The 21,115-nt window shown below is 28.7% G+C and overlaps 1 protein-coding gene and 1 pseudogene across 1 annotated transcript; both read left to right on the top strand.

Annotated features, from left to right (window-relative positions):
- The first annotated feature begins 4,556 nt into the window (after nucleotides 1–4,556).
- Nucleotides 4,557–7,713, top strand: LOC111275739 ((+)-delta-cadinene synthase isozyme A-like). Its single transcript, XM_089754108.1, has 7 exons — nucleotides 4,557–4,784; nucleotides 4,948–5,215; nucleotides 5,367–5,742; nucleotides 5,889–6,107; nucleotides 6,199–6,337; nucleotides 6,574–6,822; nucleotides 7,154–7,713. The coding sequence occupies exons 1-7, from the start codon at nucleotides 4,656–4,658 to the stop codon at nucleotides 7,451–7,453; spliced, it is 1,680 nt and encodes a 559-aa protein (XP_089610234.1). The 5' UTR covers nucleotides 4,557–4,655; the 3' UTR covers nucleotides 7,454–7,713.
- A 1,761-nt stretch (nucleotides 7,714–9,474) lies between these two features.
- LOC111276465 ((+)-delta-cadinene synthase isozyme XC1 pseudogene) lies at nucleotides 9,475–10,889 on the top strand (annotated as a pseudogene).
- Nucleotides 10,890–21,115: the final 10,226 nt, after the last annotated feature.

Genomic DNA, 21,115 nt, shown 5'->3' with positions numbered 1-21,115 from the left:
AATATAAATAATTTTAAATAAAAAAATATTGTTATTATATTTTTTTCACAACCAATACGAAATACGTTCATTCATAACTAATCAATTTCATAAATACTATAAATTAATTAAATTTAAAAATCATTAATATTTAAATTTATATAATTTAAAATAAAATAATAAAAACATTAATGAATAATATCCATAAATCAATTAATTACAAATTATATAGTATATATCTTATAATTAATTATTCAACTTAATGCAATTAAAATCTCACAATTAAAATCGTTTATCATTTAATTAAACAATTTAATTAATCAAATATCATTTTATTTCTTTCCTATATCAAAATAATAGTTTGTTACAAATTATTTTAAAAAAGTACAAATCAAATTCACATTAAATGTCATATGGGTACTTTATTGTTTATGTCGTATAACGCGCCAAAAACTTTAACATCAATTCTAGCGACGTATCAATCGTGTCATTATCAGATTGACTTTTACGCATTTGATGATTAAAATTTAAATATAAATAATTTTAAATAAAAAAATATTATTATTATATTTTTTTCACAACCAATACGAAATACGTTCATTCATAACTAATCAATTTCATAAATACTATAAATTTAATTAAATTTAAAATTCATTAATAGTTAAATTTATATAATTTAAAATAAAATAATAAAAACATTAATGAATAATATCCATAAATCAATTAATTACAAATTATATAATATATATCTTATAATTAATTATTCAACTTAATGCAATTAAAATCTCACAATTAAAATCGTTTATCATTTAATTAAACAATTTAATTAATCAAATATCATTTTATTTCTTTCCTATATCAAAATAATAGTTTGTTACAAATTATTTTAAAAAAGTACAAATCAAATTCACATTAAATATCATATGGTTACTTTATTGTTTATGTCGAATAACGCGCCAAAAACTTTAACATCAATTCTAACGACGTATCAGTCGTGTCATTATCAGATTGACTTTTACGCATTTGATGATTAAAATTTAAATATAAATAATTTTAAATAAAAAAATATTATTATTATATTTTTTTCACAACCAATACGAAATACGTTCATTCATAACTAATCGATTTCATAAATACTATAAATTTAATTAAATTTAAAAATCATTAATATTTAAATTTATATAATTTAAAATAAAATAATAAAAACATTAATGAATAATATCCATAAATCAATTAATTACAAATTATATAGTATATATCTTATAATTAATTATTCAACTTAATGCAATTAAAATCGTTTATCATTTAATTAAACAATTTAATTAATCAAATATCATTTTATTTCTTTCCTATATCAAAATAATAGTTTGTTACAAATTATTTTAAAAAAGTACAAATCAAATTCACATTAAATGTCATATGGGTACTTTATTGTTTATATCGTATAACGCGCCAAAAACTTTAACATCAATTCTAGCGACGTATCAGTCGTGTCATTATCAGATTCTCTTTTACGCATTTGATGATTAAAATTTAAATATAAATAATTTTAAATAAAAAATTATTATTATTATATTTTTTTCACAACCAATACGAAATACGTTCATTCATAACTAATCGATTTCATAAATACTATAAATTTAATTAAATTTAAAATTCATTAATAGTTAAATTTATATAATTTAAAATAAAATAATAAAAACATTAATGAATAATATCCATAAATGAATTAATTACAAATTATATAATATATATCTTATAATTAATTATTCAACTCAATGCAATTAAAATCTCACAATTAAAATCGTTTATCATTTAATTAAACAATTTAATTAATCAAATATCATTTTATTTCTTTCCTATATCAAAATAATAGTTTGTTACAAATTATTTTAAAAAAGTACAAATCAAATTCACATTAAATGTCATATGGGTACTTTATTGTTTATGTCGTATAACGCGCCAAAAACTTTAACATCAATTCTAGCGACGTATCAATCGTGTCATTATCAGATTGACTTTTACGCATTTGATGATTAAAATTTAAATATAAATAATTTTAAATAAAAAAATATTATGATTATATTTTTTTCACAACCAATACGAAATACGTTCATTCATAACTAATCAATTTCATAAATACTATAAATTTAATTAAATTTAAAATTCATTAATAGTTAAATTTATATAATTTAAAATAAAATAATAAAAACATTAATGAATAATATCCATAAATGAATTAATTACAAATTATATAATATATATCTTATAATTAATTATTCAACTCAATGCAATTAAAATCTCACAATTAAAATCATTTATCATTTAATTAAACACTTTAATTAATCAAACATCATTTTATCTCTTCCATAGATCAAAATAATAGTACGTTATAAATTATTTTTAAAAAAATATAAATCAAATTCACATTAAATGCCACTTGGCTACTTTATTGTTTATGTCGCATAACATGCCAAGAACTTTAACATCAACTCTAGCGATGTATCAGCCGTGTCATTACGAAATTGAGTTTTTACTCATGTGATGTTGAAAAAGTATTCAAATTTAAATTTTAATGATTAAAATTTAAATATAAATAATTTTGAATAAAAAATAATATCATTATTAGATTTTTTTCGCAACCAATACGAAAATACATTCATTCATAACTAATTAATTTCGTAAATACTAGAAATTTAATTAAATTTAAAAATACTTAAATTCATTAATAGTTAAATTTATATAATTTAAAATAAAATAATAGAAACATTAATGAATAATATCCATAAATCAATTAATTACAAATTATATAGTATATATCTTATAATTAATTAATTCAACTTAATACAATTAAAATCTCACAATTAAAATCATTTATCATTTAATTAAACACCTTAATTAATCAAATATCATTTTATCTCTTCCTTACATCAAAATAATAGTATGTTATAAATTATTTTATAAAAAGTAAAAATCAAATTCATATTAAATGCTACATGGCTTCTTAATAGATAGGTTTGTTTTGAATACTTATAAATAGATAAAATTTTTATAAGATTAGATATGAGAAAAAGATATAAGAAAATTGTAAAATTTTATAAGATAGATATCCCATAAGACTACTAAGGATTTAGTGTCCTTAGAGGTGTATATGTTTGAGTGGATTAGAGGAGAATGAGATAATCCACATAATTATAGTGGTATGAATGTTTGTGAATGGATTAAAAGAAATTGAGAAAGTTCACATAAATATGGATGCATGAGTTACTATGATTTTATATTTATTTAGATTAAGAATACTTCATAAGATTATAGAAGATTGAAAAAATCTTATGAGTATTAATTGTGAGTGCATAATATGAATTGTATGTTTGTAATTTTTTATAACTAGTGAATTTTTTTTTATTTGTAAATATAAATTAATCAAATCAAATAACGTTAAATTATTATCTCTTATATAATTGATTAATAATTTGATTTTATTAATTCGATTGGATTGAATCTTTTAGCCTAACAAGTTCGGCTTCCCTCTTAAATGTGGAAATTCTTGCGCACTCTTGTTATTTAATGAAAAAGAAAGACAATTTAAAGCCACCTCTTAAAATTCAATCCAACAAATCCCTCCAAAACTGTGACTTTTGGCAGCACATGCCTTTTGATGCAGCTCCCTCATTCACAAAGAAATTTCTCTCAGCTTGGACATTCTAAGCGCATGGCTTTGGATTGAATTATGGTTTTGTTGGCTTCTCCATCTCTTTAAGGCTTCTTCAAGGTCTGGAATGTATCCTTTTCCTTCCCATGCAGCTCATTCACAACCAACTAGTTCAAACAAAATCAAAATGTGCAACTTTTGAAGCCGAGTAAAATGCACACAGCCCAGCACTATAAAACCGTGACTGCCTTGGATGCTTGCTCCAGTTTTTGCTTCCAATTTCAGTCTATAAAATGAGCATTCAAATGTCATCCAATGTAGCTTAAGTTTAGCTTCAATTCAGCGCATTTAACAGCTTCAAGTCTTACAGGAATCAACGTCAAAAACAGCTCACAAGTGACGCCACTGCTGTCTTGTCTTTGTCTAGCCTTTTGCATCCAATTTAACTTCTACTTTTAGCTCTTTAATTCGGCCACGTCACCTTGAATTAACCTTTTAAATTGTATTTTCAATTTATTCTCCTCTGACTTCAGAAATTATGTTTTTTTTTTCTCTGAATGTACCACCCACAATTGTTTTAGAAGTTCGTGAATGAAACATACCCATCACTCTCTTATATGAAAGGGACTTGGAACCTCACATTTCACATTCGTTGCTTGACCACTATTCTAAACACCACAAGAATTTTTACGTATTAAAATGTGTTTCATATTCTTTAATTTTTAATTGGGTCTTGATTGAAAATTTAAATTTTAGGTTCGGAACTCAATTTAATTTATTTATGCAATTATATGATATTTAATAAATTTAAAATTTAAATTTTAATATATGTAATCTTTTATCTTATTTTCAAGTTAAGAGCTTATTTAACATTTCCATGCTGGCAAACATCTATAAATACAACAACGTAGGAGCAGTTAGGCTCACACCAAATTCGACTGCTAAGACCACAAGAAAAAAAAAATCCGTGTCACAAGATCATCTCATTTTATAGTGTTTCCAACATAATTACTTAGCTCAAGAGATGTCTTCTCCAGTTTCTTCATCACTTCCAGCTTCAGCTCATGATTCCAAGTCCATCAAGAATCGTCGCTCCGCCAATTTTCATCCTAGCATCTGGGGGGATCTTTTCCTTTCAAGTCCTTCTAAAATGGTAAATGATTTAGATGGTGAATTCACCAATTCCTCCTCTAGTTTGCATGTATTGATTCATGCATGCATGCGTGTATTCGCATATGAGCAAGAACGTTTGTAAAACAAAATGTTTGCCACCTTAACATTATATTTATGAATTTTTCCTACAAACAATTCTGCAGAATATCGATGCTACAACTCAACTACAATACGAAGAATTGAAGCAAGAAGTGAGGAGGATGCTTATGGTACATGCAGATGATTCATCTCACAAATTGCGTTTAATTGACATAATCAAACGCTTAGGTGTGAGTTACCATTTTGAAAGAGAGATAGAGGATGCATTGCAAAATATTAATGATGACCATGAGTACAAAAATGACAAAAGTCTCGAGGCTACATCTCTTCAATTTCGATTACTTAGAGAGAATGGATTTAATGTTCAATGTGGTAAGACCAATTTCTCCTCTTATATGCACTTCCACGATGGAGAAATTCCATATATATATATATATATATATATATATATATATGTATATGTATAGAGTACTACTATGTCAAACTTTGGTGAATGTTTAATATACCTTTCTTGATTAAGCAGAAACATTCAACAAGTTCAAAGATGATGAAGGAAACTTCAATATGTCCTTAACAAATGATGTGAAAGGCTTGCTAGAATTATATGAAGCTGCACATTTATGTGTGCATGGAGAACATATACTAGAAGAAGCACTTGCTTTCACTACCACTCATCTAGATTTGGCAGAAAGTAGTAGCATTGAATATCCCCTTTCAGCACTAGTCTCCCATGCTCGAAAACGACCCATCCGCAAAAGCTTGCCAAGGCTAGAGGCTAGGCGATACATTTCTATATATCAAGAAGATGGTTCACATGACAAAACGTTACTAAATTTGGCAAAGTTGGATTTCAACTTATTACAAAATTTGCACAAGGAAGAGCTAAGCAAGATCTCTAGGTAATTACTCCTTAATCCTTCTATATGAAATTGTTGTCAACAGCCATGTAAGCTGTTGGTAGAATGCTGAACAATCAGATTTCAAACCTTACCAACCTCTGAGAACCGAATAGTATGTAATACATGGGCTAATTGTTTTATTTCAGGTGGTGGAAAGATTTAGATTTTCCTGGAAAACTGCCATTTGCACGAGATAGATTGATTGAAGGTTACTTTTGGATATTGGGAGTATACTTTGAGCCTCAATACTCGTTTGGTAGAGAGATATTGACAAAAGCAATAGTCATGGCTTCAACTATGGATGACATATATGATGTACATGGCACAGTTGAAGAACTTGAACTCCTTACAAATGCAATTGAGAGGTAATTAAGCAATGTATACCTTCAAATTATGGACTATATAGTAGAATTTGGTTAAATTTTGGATTTTATTAATCCATAATTTGTATTCCAGGTGGGATACTGACTGTATAGATCAACTCCCAGCATACATGAAAATCTTCTACAAGGCCCTCTTAGATATTTATGAAGAAATGGAAGAAGTGATGACAAAGCAAGGAAAATTATACCCAGTCCAGTATGCGAAAGAAGCAGTAAATTCACACTAAACCACTTTCTCATTTACAGTTTTCATGAGATAAATTCGTTCAATTCAAAGGTGAAACTACATATAAATAGTAAAAGACCACCGCACACTTCCCTCTTATTTGCACAAAAAATATCGTTTAAAATGACAAAAAATAAAAAAGGAAGAGAAAATCTTACACGAAAAATTATTTGGACCACAAGCTGATAATAATATAGACTTCTTGGCTTTTTCATTTCTCAGATGAAACAATTATCGCAAGCGTATTTCGTTGAGGCCAAATGGTACCATGAAAACTACGTACCATCGGTGGAGGAATACATGGTAAATGCATTAGTATCTTCTGGCTACATCATGGTTGCTATCACATCTTTTGTTGGAATGGGAGACATTGTGACAAAAGAGATATTTGATTGGGCATCTAGCAACCCTAAAATCATTAAAGCTTCTTCAGTAATTTCCCGTCTCATGGACGATATTGTTTCACACAAGGTACATCATGTATTTACCTTTTTCTTCTTTATCATTTTTTATATTTGAAATGATCAAAAATTAAATTTTAATCAATAAAATTAAAAGTTTTAACACTTTATTGACAATTAACTGCATGTTATTTATTTTTACTTTTCTCGACATTGCTTAATATAAAAAAGAAATACTAGTGTAACGTATTTCGATCATAATTAATGAATAAAACTAAAATTATGCATTTTATCAATGACAATCAAATAGAATTGTGAGAACTTAAAGCTTCTAATTGGTGCAAAGCATTATAAGAATTAATTTTCCCATATATTTATTTAGAAATATTATGATTATGCAGTTTGAGCAGGAGAGAGAGCATGTTGCATCGGCCATTGAATGCTACATGAAGCAGCATGGAGTTTCAGAAGAAGAGGCATGCAGTGAGTTCAACAAGCAAATTGAGAATGCTTGGAAGGATATAAACCAGGAGTTGGTACTTAGGCCGACACCATGGGTCCCAATGCCAATCCTCACACGAATTCTCAACCTTGCAAGGGTGATGGATTTCCTCTACAAGGATGGAGATGGGTACACACACGTTGGAAATGTTGTCAAGTGTGGAATCACTTCATTGCTCATTGATCCAATCCCACTTTGAAGATCTAAGAATTTACATAGAACAATAAATAAGAAACTGAAAAACAAAATTGTCCAAGCTGCCAAGAATTGAAATCTTTTGGTGTTATATATGAGATAAGACAATTCATTTTCAGAGTAATTTGTCTTTCTACTATTAGAATGTATTGAACGTTTGTGTTATTTTATACATATTTAATTTCTTCTTTTTTTTTTTGTTTTAGTAATTGGGATCGATGTAATATTTAATATTATCAATATGCTTCAATTTTATTGAATTTACTCCCTAGATTTTTTATTTTTTAAAAAATAACGAATTTGAAATATTTTACCAAATATTTTGTCAGTGCATGCATCAAATTTACGGCAATTTGGTTTTTTTTAAAACTAATAAAATTAAAAATATAGTCATAAATTTAATATAATAAAAATATAATTAATAAAATTCAACATTAACCATAATATAAAGATAAATTTGACCTTAATTTCTTAATAATTTGATTCCATTCATCGTCGACTTCCCGAGTAAAAGAACGTTTCAAGCTCAAAACATGAAGAAATTAAAAATTGGACCTTTGGGCTTATGGGACTGGGAAATGAACAAACATGAATAAAGAATTTTCAGATATAGAATTGTCTTTGCTAGTTGCTACTATTACTTTGCCCAAGCTAGCAAAAAGACAGGTAGAGCTCAAGGAAGTTTGAAAATTGGGCCTTTGGGTTTATTAGATAATTGGACAATATTTTTGTTAACCTTTGAAAATTTGGGTTTAGAAAAACAATGTTTTATGGGTAAATTAGATTTGGAAACGGGTTCCTTTTGCCCATAAACTTTTTGTTGTTCTGTAAATAAGCATTTACTTTTAGCTAAAGGGTTTTGTCAAGTTTATTTATCTAATTAAATATCTGATGTTAACATTTCCCTTTTTTTTTAATAAGAGAGTATCACAATTCAAAGTTAAGATTACTCCAAAATGGAAAATATTAAGTTCCATCATTTTCAAGTTATTATTTTTTAATAATATAATTAAGGATATCTCAAATTTTGATTAAACAATCAAATATATTACAAGATTCAACATTGTGAAAAATCATATACATTACAAAATTCAAGGTATCGTATTTTATTTGCTATTGATAAGTGGTTTTCCACATTATAAATCAATATATACTTCACAAAATTCAATCAATGCCACAAGATATATAGGCCCTTAGTGCCAACATTAGCATTTGATTATGAAGATGACCTTTGTGCAATTAATGGGTTTTACGACATTTTTACATATCAAGAAGATGGTTTACATGACAAAACGTTACATAGAATAATAAATAAGAAACTAAAAAACAAAATTGTCTAACGGACCCTACATCAATTCTTTTTTATAGTTATAATTTCTTCGATTTAAGTTGTCTTTTTTTACTTCAATGAGCAATTTTTACTATAAATACATGCAGCAATTGCACTCCTAGCCTCACACAAATCTGTGTGAACATAATAGTAGCAAAGGCAGCAAACTAATCTTTGAATATTCGCTTCCAACACTACCAATTCCCATCAAGAGAAAATGGCTTCACAAGTTTCCCAAATTCTTGCTTCACCCCATAATGCCATTTTCTCCAATATGGAAAATCGTCCCAAGGTCGATTTTTACCCTGGCATTTTGGGAGATGTGTTCCTCAATTGTCCTCATAAGGTATATCAGTACTATATATAAAACTTATTTTATTCATACTCAAATGTGAAAATTTTGTGGTTTAATATGCAATCAATTTTTTTTATTACAATTTAAGTTTTATTCTTATTTCATAGACCGCTTTTATTTTGTTGAATTTTTTTTTGCTTTGTTTGTTTATGTTTTTTGTAATTTTGTGTGGTGTGGAGGAATTTCTTAGACCAAAAGAGAGACCTGGGCGATCTCTCTATATATAATCAATTTTTGCTTTCTTAGTTATTATTTTTATAACCTCAAATTTTCTAATTGAAAAAAAAAAAGAGAAAAGAAACATCTTTGTGATATTTAATTATCCAGTCATTTAATAAGAAGAAATTTTGATCCTTGAGCAGGATATTGATAGTACAACTGAACTGCCATACGAAGAATTGAAAGAAGAAGTGAGGAAGATGCTTTTAGCACCTATGGATAATTCAAACCAAAAATTACCCCTCATCGATGCTGCCCAAAGTTTGGGTGCAAGTTACCATTTTGAGAAAGAGATTGAAGATGAATTAGAAAATATATACCATGGCAGCAATGATTTTGAGAACGATCTCTACACTACAGCTCTTCGATTCCGATTACTTAGAGAGCATGGCTTTTATGTTTCATGCGGTAATTAACTCTTAAAGAATTTATTTTTTAAGATTATTGGATCGACTTGCAGTTTTTAAATTTCATAAGAAATTAATAAGATTGACACATAACAATCGCGTAAATCGTGTATATATATATATGTATATGTTTGATAATGACTTTCTGTGATTGAGCAGAGGAATTCAATAAGTTCAAAGAGGAGGAAGGAAATTTCAAGCCATCCGTGACAAGTGATGTGCGAGGATTGTTGGAACTTTACGAAGCTTCGTATATGAGTGTGCGTGGGGAAGATATACTTGATGAAGCAATTTCTTTCACCATCACTCACCCAACTCTTGCAGAAGCAACTTTAGACTATGCTTTTGTCAGAACAGGTTGCTCATGCCCTAAAGCAGTCAATCCGAAGAGGCTTGCCAAGGGTAGAGGCTAGGCACTACATTTCCATATACCAAGATACTGAATCTCATAATAAGGCTCTGCTGGAGTTTGCAAAGATAGATTTCAATTTGTTACAACTTTTGCACAGGAAAGAGCTATGTGAGACCTGTTGGTAAGCGTTTGAATCTTTTTCGCTTCATTTCTCTTAAATTTTTTTTTTTATATATATATTTGAGACTGTGAGAACTTCAGTTCTGACAGTTTGACATTTCTCTTACAAATAAAATCCTGAAAATTACATTAACTTTGCTAATAGGGATACGATGAATTTTAGGTGGTGGAAAGATTTAGAAAGCTTGCATTTAAAGAGATGGACTAGGTAAAGGTTATTTTTGGATTATGGCAGTATACTTTCAGCCCCAATGCCGTCTTGGTAGAAAGATGTTTGACAAAAAAAAATCGTGTAAACACTTAATTTTGTTTGAAATAATTTAACCATGTTCAATTTCCACTTTGAATTAGTAGTGTCAATTTCAAGTGATTCAAACGTTTTAATTTAATCAAATTTATTTTGATTTCGTGTTAAATATTTGAAATTACTTTTCGTAGGCTGTGCTCAATTAATCAAAAATTGAAATCCAATTTTAATTTAAAGCCTAGATTCAATTTGAATTAATAAAAAATTTAATTACAAAAAAAAAAAAAAAAATCTTAGTCTGTCATGGCAAATGGTTTCCCCAGATTTCTCCGACTGCATGCACATTTTTAGCTTTCTATTTTTCACCCACAAATTCACCCCTCGACCCTAGCACTAATTCAACATACTCCACTGTCCTAAAACCAGAAGCGGTCCACCATACAAAGACCTCCAATATACTCCATAAAAAAAGAGACACGAAGCCATAAAAAAGGAGCACCGAGGCCCCTTTTGAGAACCAAAAGCCCCAAAACCAGTCCCCTTCCACAGCCGGCCATCCAGCCCCAGGGTGGGCACCATTCGGCCAAGCACCCACACACTTCCAGCCCAACGGCAACCACCCAGTCTACTGTCGACACCCTCTACCTCCACCACCGAAACCGCCACCCCACTTCCGACAGCTACCATCAACCACCCCACTACTACTCCCTTTCGACAACCATCACCGCCAAAAACGAAATCGTCAACCTCCAACCTTCAACCAAAACCCCACAATCCCCTAACCCGATCAGTCAAACAAACCCACGGACCGCCAACATCACAGCAAAAAAAAACATAAAACAACAAAACAAAAAATAAAACCGGTGAGGAACCCAACAATTATAAACCAAAAAAAACCCAAAGAGAGTTTCGAGTGAAGAAGGTTTTTGAACAAGACTTTGTGCTTTGATCGTGGTGAGAAGGAGAACCGGGAGAGGGAGAGAAGGTCAGAAACCGTGACGGATCGAGCAGCGGCACAACAGCCATGGACGGCGGCAGCAACATTGTAGGCTGACGGTGGCATTGGACTTTAGGGAGATCCGAATGGTGGAGAAGTAGAGAACAGAAGGGAGATCAACACACTGGAATTTCAAGCCAATCAGACGGTAGGCAAAGGCTAAAAGCCGATTTGAAACTTTGGATTTCAAGTTCATATCTAGAAACGTGGACGCAAATTTGTGAAAAACGAACATTGGATCCGTGATGAGGAGTCAAAAAGGAGCTTTGAGCGTAATTTGTAAGTCAAAGGAAGTCGGCCGGCGGTGATCGACGGTCTGACTGGTGGCCGGCACCGGAAACTAGGGGCTGGGAGAATCCTTTGGATTTTTTGAAGAAGGTAGACTTTTGTTTTTTTTTTTTTTTTTTTTTGTAGAAAAGGAAAATGAAATGAAAGAAAAAAGCGCTTTAGTTTTTATAATGTAAAAAAAGAAAAAAACTTAGTTTTATAATGTAAAAAAAAAAATGGGGCCAACCCGTCAGACCGACCAGGATGATCGGCCCAGACTCGCTGCCCATTGGAAAAGAAGCTACCCAAATCCACCACTCACTTGGGCTTGTGGACTTCTGTTTTGGGCTACAAGGTCCGTTGGGAAAAAATTTATTTTTAAAATTTTAATCATATTTGTATATTTTTTATCTGCCCATTACTTTTTTTTTTTTTTAACATTACATGCCAATTACTTAATTTATAGAAAAATACATATTTAGGAATTAAAAGTTATGTATGCTTGCGTTCATATTATATTTGTATATTTAATTTTTGGTAATAGGATAGCTATTATTATTTTAAAAAAATAAAATATAAAATAATTTTTTAAAAAAGAGAAATTTATTTTGAAAACTCTATCTAGATGTTAGAGAGAACGCAAATTATGTTTCGAAAAAATAAATTTTCTCGAATTTCATCTAGATGTTGGAAAATTAAAGAACAAAAAATTAAGAAACTTAATTAAAAATTAATTAAGTTAATTGAAATTAAATTAGAATTTAAAATGTAAAGTAAAAAATTTTCACAAAAAATAAATAAATAATAAAATTTATTTCACTTTTAATTTAAAAAAAATGATAATATGTAAATAGGAATAAGATATGCACAAAATTGATTAAATTGGCTGTTTTAATTTTTAGTTTTCATTTATCTAATTTATTTATTTCATGTTACATTAATATAATATTATTAAGAAAATGGAAATTACGAAAAATAAGCTTATTTTAAAAGTTTGTTTAGATATTGGAGACTTTTAGAGATATTTATTTTTTTAAAAAATTTTAAATCCTAAAACCCTCGAAACATTAAAACCTTAAAATATCAAAAATCTTAAAACCCTAAAACCTTAAAACCTTAAAATCTTCGAAACTTTTAAAACTTAAAACCCTTAAAACCTTAAAATTTGTAATGTTTAAAATCTTCAAAACTCAAAACCCTTAAAACCCTAAAATTTGAAACCATAAAATCCAAAACCCTAAACCTTCAAATCCATAAGACCCTTGAAACCTTAAAATTCAAAACCATAAAACCCTAAAAACTCTAAACCCTAAATACTTTAAACTTTAAACCTTTAAAACCCTAAACCCTACAACCTCGAAAATAAAATCCTAAAACCTAAAACCTTAAAATCAAAATCTTGAAACTTTAAACCCTAAAACCTAAAACCTCAAAATCTTAAAAACCCATCAAGACCCTAAATTTAACCAAAATCCTAACCACTCGCAACCCCAAATCATCACTCGAAAATCATTCAAATCCTAAAAACCTTGACCTAAACCCACACCCAAAATCATCCCTAATTTCTAAGGATACATATGGATATCTCATATGAAATAATTTATTCTCGAATACCGCATAAAAGATAGGGTATTTAGGAAATCTTATTTCATTAATTTCTTTTTCTACGAGTCCTTAACCCTCAATAATAATGAAATTAAACAAAAGAATAAAAAAATGTCACTAAAAATGAGATCTTGAATATAAATAATCACACTTAAACTCTACCTAAATGTCAGGAAGTTAGGATGGTCTCATTATATTTAAGAATTGATTCCAAAATTGCATTTTATCATCTTGCATAACATCCATTGGTATACATGCAACTATTCATTATTGTTTGCACTCATTTCATATGTTTATACCTTTCATTGTCATTTGCTAAATAATTGTACACTCATTGGCTTTTTCGCATGAAATGTTTTAAAAAAAATGTGTAATTTAAAATATGGAATGATAAAATAAAAAAAAAACATCTTGAGAGAAATAATTCTTGGTACTCTATCTAAATATTGAAAAGTCACCAATAATTATTTTCTACAAAGAATGCTATTTTTTTTTCAAGAAATGTTGTGGTAAATCTTAGGCGAAAAGAGTTATCTTTAAAATTTTACCTAGATATCGGAGAATTTGAAGGTAATTCTTTAATTTAAAGAGTTTCACAATATTCCTAAATGAAAATTTTTAATAAAATTGATTTTTCTTCTTTAAAAAGTGAAGGGAATTATTATTAAATTTCAAATCGAAATCATTCAATCCAACACTGAAAATAATGCATGATTAATGGGTAGCAATTTTCATGGGCACCGTGGGGGTGCTAATCCTTCCCCACGTGTAACGGACTTTTAAACTTATTTTTAGTTTCATAGACTGAAAATTACCTTTTTGATAAACTTTAAATCCATTTTTATCGTTTTATTAAAAAGATAAACTTTTTGTGGCCAATCGTACCTAACAAAAAAGATTGGTGGTGACTTTTCTATTTTTTTCAATTTTAAAATTAAACGTCTAACGGTCCCAAAATGATTATAATAGTTTGGTGAATCCACTGGGGACACTTTGAGAGTTAAGCCAAAAATTAACCATGCGTTATCACATGTTTTAAATTTAATGGTTTAATTGATATTTAATTTTAATTCATTTCATTTTAATTCTTTCGAAAAGAAGTGCATGTTAACTACATCCATACATTTATTTTTTCATTTATTCATTTATTTATTTTTTACTTATATTGTTTTATTTGTTATATTTCTCACATACTTTGCATAGGTACTTTCATGCATAAGCTTTAGACCTAAGCTCTGTCTCAATTAGGAAGAAGTTAAGTAGTTACACCATCGTGAGGTGATGACATCTATATTTGCTAACGAAATACTTTCACTCAAATTGAGCATTTTCCATTTGTAGCCTATCATGGGTAAGGATTTGGGTGCCTTACTAGTTTATAATGGACGATGATGTGAGGAATAATCTGAAAACCTTTAAATCCGTAAATTCTCAACTCAGCATATAATGAACCGTAAGGGACCACTTTTAGAAAGAGATATGTCAACCATTTTCTGTAAAATTACCTGAATTAGGACATGTAAAGAGCACTTTTATACAACCTATACATTAGGGATCATAATAATGCAAAGGAAACTAAATTTTGGAAAAGAAGAAAAAATGCTTCCAATAATTTTTTTTTGACATATTATTTGATTTGTCTAATGTTTGTTTGAGAATTGCATTCGCAAAAAATGTTTTTGTTCATTTTTTAACAAAAATAAAAGAGAAAACCACAAAAAGGAAGTAAAAATTAAAAAAAAATCAACAAACAAAAGGAAATTTTTTTAAATTTCTTTGATAGCCAAATAAGAAGTAAATGTGTGAAAAAGAAAAGTATGAAGAAAAAAGATTTTTTTTCCTTTTCGTTTCAACCCAAATTTTCTTTTAAACGAGTTTAGAATTGAGTTGTTTTGTATTTTGGTGTACCCACATTTTAAATAAAAGGGAAGTTTTGGAATTGATCAAGTAAACTGATGGACCTTGCAAAAAATGATTTGGTAAAAAGTTAAAAAATAATTAAAAAATAAAATACAATTTTAAACAAAAATAAAAAAAATAGAATTTTTTTTTTTAAAATTCTTTGTTGGCCAATAAAAACAAAAAAAAATTTAAATCTTGGTCATGTTGTGTGAAATAAAAAGAATATCTGTGTGTTTTTGAATTTTGCCCATTTTAAAAAATTATAATAAGAAGAGAGTCAATGTTGTTTCATTCTTTGTATTTCATTTTATCTTGTTTGCCTACATTTTCATGTTTTTAGAGTTGAAAAAAAAATAATAATATATGCATTTCATCTCATGCACATTTTAATTAGATAGTACATGTATGCACATATAATACATGCATTCCATCTTATGCACTTCTTAATGGTAGTGTCAAATTCATTTGGTTTACATATAATACCTGCATTGCATTTCATGTAAACATATCTTATCATGTGTATGGTATACCAAAGCATTACATATATGTGCGTTTCATTAGGCATAAATAGACATCTGATTACCTATATAGTGTGTTATTATGTCTTATACTTATACATTCATAAGTGATGCAATTTTAAACTTGCATTATACATGCATTGCATTACATTTCATGCAAACACATCATAAAATAGGATATTGCACTTCATGCATACACATTCACATATGTTGTGTTGTGCATATGCTGCATTACATATCATCATTCATTTCATGTGCATATATTCAAAAATGGTACAATTACCCTTATACTGTAAAGTAGATACACTTTATTTCATGTAAATGTGTCTGGTTATTTGAAATAAATATGTGAAAAAATAATGTGATTCTTATCAAACTCGAATGCTATATGTATTGCATTTTATGAAAATATGCATCATTTTTATTACACCCTCATTCACAACTTCATCATGAAAATTTCATTTCATCCATGCATTTATTTAATTGTTCTTTATGATATCCCATCATTTGATGAATAAAGAGTGCTCTCATGGGTGCAAAAAAAAAATCCTAAAGTTATTGCGAGAAAAGATCATGATCATTTGATAAAGCCTAAGTCACCTTCTAGCCAGTTTACGTCATTTTTTGTCTGAGTTTGGCAAGAACTTTGAAAAATTGAATATTGGAAATGATTCAACCTGTTAAATTGAATAGGTTTAAGATGAAAAACAACATTGCGAAAATGAAGGCATAATCATTGATCACAGATGATCTTTGGTCTCTCTAATATTGTGTTTAATTTTGTTTTCTAAATTCTTGAAAGTGGACTGTTGTTTCTTCAAGAAAGGATGATTTTTAATTTTTGGACTTTATAAATAATAACACATTGACTGGTTAGATTGGATTCGTAAATTTTATTTTTTATATATTTTTTAACTTTTGTTTGAAAAAATTTCAAAAAAATTGATTTGTAATTATTTGAGAATAATACCTCATATAAGTAGTTTTCACGGTCATGAAGGAAAATGGACTTAAAAAAAAAAAAAAAGAAATCTATGAAAAGTGATAAGAGTCTTAAAAGAATTGGTTATTACTATTAAAAATGAACCCATATAATATCTTTATACCTCTTTTCAAACATTATCATATTCCAAACCATTGGCATGTTTTTACCCATTAGCGATAATCTTTTAAGAGCATAAACTTAAATTCGTGAACCTTATCTTCACTTGATCATATTCCTAGGCGATGAATAATGGACAATTTATTTGGAAAATAGAAGGAAAACTTTTTGGATTTCTAGAAAACCAACAAATATGACTTTTTTTTACAATCCTGATGTAGGTAATTTAATGTGTCAAAAGTATGCCATAGTTTCAAATGTGCTAAAACCAAAATACCTAAATTTCATTAAATGACCTCGTACACATAAAGGCCCCAATTCTCACCCTATCTTATTTTATGTTTTGGGGTAAATCAACTAGAATAGCAGAATCACCCATTGACCTTAAGACAACTTGATTTGTGTTGCAACCTTCTCTTTTATTGAATGACACAAACCATTTGAGATCCTTTTATGAGTTCATCAATGTCATTGTCATTTGAAGTGTCATATTGGAATAGGACATTTTCATGAATTATGTTTGGTATAGTGGATTGATATGTGATTTATGGAAGTCATATAAACAAGAGGGGGAAGAAGCAAAAAAAATAAAAAATGATTGTGGCATCATGCACTTGAGAAGTTTAATAAATCTTCAAAAAAATAAAAAAGAACCAAAAATTTGTAAAGGAAACTAAGATAAGCCAAAATAAAAATAGAACCAAAAGAGAAAGTCAAAAAACTAGAAACAAATCCCATGAAAAAAAACTTAAAAAAAAACTTTCTTTAGAATTATTTTCCTAAAATAAATCACTTTTCAACTTAAGTGATCGTGCTTGAGATTACAAATGGCCATATTTCATTATCCTTTCATAAATAAGAACAATTTTTCCTTGCTACCCTTTTGAGCTTGATGAATTCTTTCTCAATAAACTTTAATCAAGGATCATCCTCCATATTAAAGGGCAAATAAATGACATATTCAAGAATCATGCATGATAAGATCCTATTCCAGGTATAAAAAAAATAACCTCACATGTCGAGAGACAAATATCTAATAAAATGAGTTCCCAAAAATTTTTTTTAAACTCATAAAATCAAAGGTGGATGTGTGCAAAAAAAAGTAAAAAAGAAAAGAAGATAGAAAAGGCAAGAAAAATAAACAAAAAAAAAGATGATTGAATGGCAAGTGTAGAAAATGAAAAAAAAGAAGTACCAAAAGGAATCTTGTATGTGAGATGAAATGATCATTGGTTTAATCACCCTTAAATACATTTTAGGCCTATTTATCCTTTCTTTCTGAATCTTGAACCTAGCCTACGTTACATCCTTTAAAAAGTTCATATTGGATCAAGTATGAATGCTTAAATTGAAAAGCGTTTCTTTGAGGAGTCATCATAAAACTTGTGAATCATTTGCTTTTTTTTTTTTTTGCCAAAATACCCATTTAATCTGTTAACTCATTTTGGATAAAATTGAGATTCTAAAGTGCATGGTGGAATGATCAACAAAAAAAAAATGGTGTTCTAGTGTGAAAACCCCAAAAGGGGTAGTCTAAAGCAAATTTGAAAGCCATAAAACCAATATTGTGCATAGAAAGTAAAGAAAGCCAGTATTAAACCACCCAAATTTTTTGAAAGATCCAAGAATATCGATTCTCTAAAAGTTTAAAATCCATCGAGGGATTAATTTTAAAAATTTGAGCCATTTTCTCTCATTCCTAAATGACTTTTCAAAATTTTAAGCCTATCCCAGTTGACCTAGACATTAATCAAAATGTCACATTTGAAAACTGGAGAAAGTGTCGAAATGTTGGTTGTCAAAAGATTCCTGCTTTTTAGAAAAATTTATGTCTCATTTGTGAGCTCAAATGAAAAGTATATATTTTTTCTGCTCCCTTCAAGTGCTGAACTTTTCTTGAATGAACTAAAACCTTAACATGCTAGACCATTCAATCTATTGTCACATCTTTCATTCTAATGAGGAAAATCAATTTTTAAAAGACTTTAAAGTCAAATTTGTTTGGACATTTTATTGTTTGTGACCATAGAAATTTGATTATATGGGACAATTTTGTTTATCATTTTGGAAATCTTTGAAGATTAACCATGCATTTTTGTGAAAACTAAAAAAATTTGTGTTTGGGTGTAAAAGAAAATTCTCGAATTGTGAGAACTTTTAGACTATTTTGGATTCAAGAAAAAAATGATTTCATTGGAGAATTAAGAAAAAAAAAAGAATTTTTTAGAAAGAATGTGATGGTTTGTCTTCTTACTTTTGCAATCAAGTCCAAAATACATGTTGCAAGTTGAATGAAAATGGAAATAAAGGGAAAATGTGTTGAAAAATGAAAGAAAAATCGATAGAGCATGTTTGAAAGCAAAGAAAGCAAAATTTGGTGAGGAAACAAAATGAAAATAGGTGAAAGAATAAGAAAAGGTTCAATTGAGATTTGTTTTTAGAAAAGAAGTTGAAAACTTAACTTGATAGGTAATAAAGAATAAGCAAATTGTAAAAAAATTTTGAAGAAGGATATTTTTAGCATTTGAATCTTTTGATGCACATTTACATCACCATTATTATACAATGGTGTTTGCATCTATGTTGGTGCATATGCATCTTAAAAGTCTTTACATTTGTATTAGCATTTTCGAAATAGAATTTTATAGTTGCAAGCAGCATTCACATTATTGAAAAAAAAAATGATTGAGTTTGCAAATTGGCATTCATGCCTTTGGGGCATTTGTATTATACATGAACATTTGCATTGGTAAGGGGCATTTGCATGTGAAAAGGTTATTATTGCATCTTTGTCAGATACATTTGTGTCATAAAAAATTTACATTTACATCATTGTAGGGGCATCGATATGGAAAATATATGGACATCTGCATTACAGGGATAAGTTTGGCATTTACATATTTGTCAAGGCATGTTCGCACCATGGAAAGTCATTTGCATTGCAAATCACAAGAAAAGAATTTTGCACATATGATCATTTGCATTGGTGTAGAGATATTCACATTTTGGGATTAGACGATTGAGTCATAACTTTATTTGTCAATTTAGTAAATAGTGAAAAAAACAATGTGGACATTCTATTGAGTTTTGGAAAAATAAAAGAAAAATAAAGAAATTATCAAGGAAAAAGTAAAAAAAAAAAAATAAAAGAGAAAAAGAAATAAAAAATACAAAAAAAGAGCAAAAAGAGAAATATAAGCCTATCATATATAAAAAAAAAGGGAGAAATAAGAAAAAAAATATTTTGACAAGAAACCAAAATGTCAAAAGGGTTTGAAAAGTCGAAAGAAAAGGATTTGCAAAAAAAAAAAAGATGGGTTGTTGAAAAAATGATTGAAAAAGATGAGATACGATGCAAGATAGGATTTAAGCCCAGTTTAATTGGCATACAGATTTTAAGCCTAGTTTAGTTGGCATACAGATTTAAGCCTAGGCACTTTAAGCCCAGATTAGTTGGCATCAAAGCTCAGATTAACTAGCACCAAAACCCAAATTAGCTAGCACTTTAAGCCTAGATTAGCTGGCACCTTAAGCTCCGATTAGCTGACACTAGGATTTTAAGCCCGTTTAGCTAGCACTCATATTTAAGCCTAGTTTAGCTAGCACTCAGATTTAAACCTAGTTTAGCTAACACCCAAGCCCAGATGAGTTGGTACCTAAATTTTAGCCTAGATTAGTTGGCACCAAATCTTAGATTAGTGGCATTTTAAACCTAGTTTAGCTAGCACCTGAATTTTAAGCCTAGTTTATAGCTATCATTTTAAGCCTATTTTAACTAGCACCCAGATTTTAAGCCCAATAAAATTGGCACCAATTAAGAAAAATATTGTAACCACAATTTCTTCAAGATTACTCGATGGTGATATCCAAATTAATTTGCATCTTTACTCAGTGACGATATCTGAGTATTCATGTTTGCATATCATTTAAGTTTTCTCGATGGTGATATCTAGGTAATCATGTTTGATTATCATTTGCATATTCATTCGGTGGTGATGACCAAATGCCTTTTGGTGATGTTCGAGTGCCTTTTGGTAATGATACCTAAAATTCAAAAGGTTTTAAAATTTTAAATGTTTCATTTTAGAAAAAGATTCGTAAGTCCTCCGACATAATATTTTAAAATTTAAAAGTTGCAAGGCCTTTTTTTATAAGAGTATTTGTAGATGTCGAGATTCGTAAGTC

This window comes from Durio zibethinus, chromosome 25, assembly GCF_047325235.1.
Source record: "Durio zibethinus cultivar Kanyao isolate XHJ-2024 chromosome 25, ASM4732523v1, whole genome shotgun sequence".
NCBI classification, from domain to species: domain Eukaryota; kingdom Viridiplantae; phylum Streptophyta; class Magnoliopsida; order Malvales; family Malvaceae; genus Durio; species Durio zibethinus.
The sequence above is the reverse complement of the archived record's forward strand: the minus strand, read 5'-3'. Positions and strand labels throughout refer to the sequence as shown.

What these genes read in the sequence shown, in the direction of transcription:
- LOC111275739 (XM_089754108.1), top strand. Translation starts at nt 4,656, where the DNA reads ATGTCTTCTCCAGTTTCTTCATCACTTCCAGCTTCAGCTCATGATTCC. An exon ending in TGGATTTAATGTTCAATGTG is followed by an intron (nt 5,216 to 5,366) that starts GTAAGACCAATT and finishes TTGATTAAGCAG; the next exon opens with AAACATTCAACAAGTTCAAA. An exon ending in TCCAGTATGCGAAAGAAGCA is followed by an intron (nt 6,338 to 6,573) that starts GTAAATTCACAC and finishes TTCATTTCTCAG; the next exon opens with ATGAAACAATTATCGCAAGC.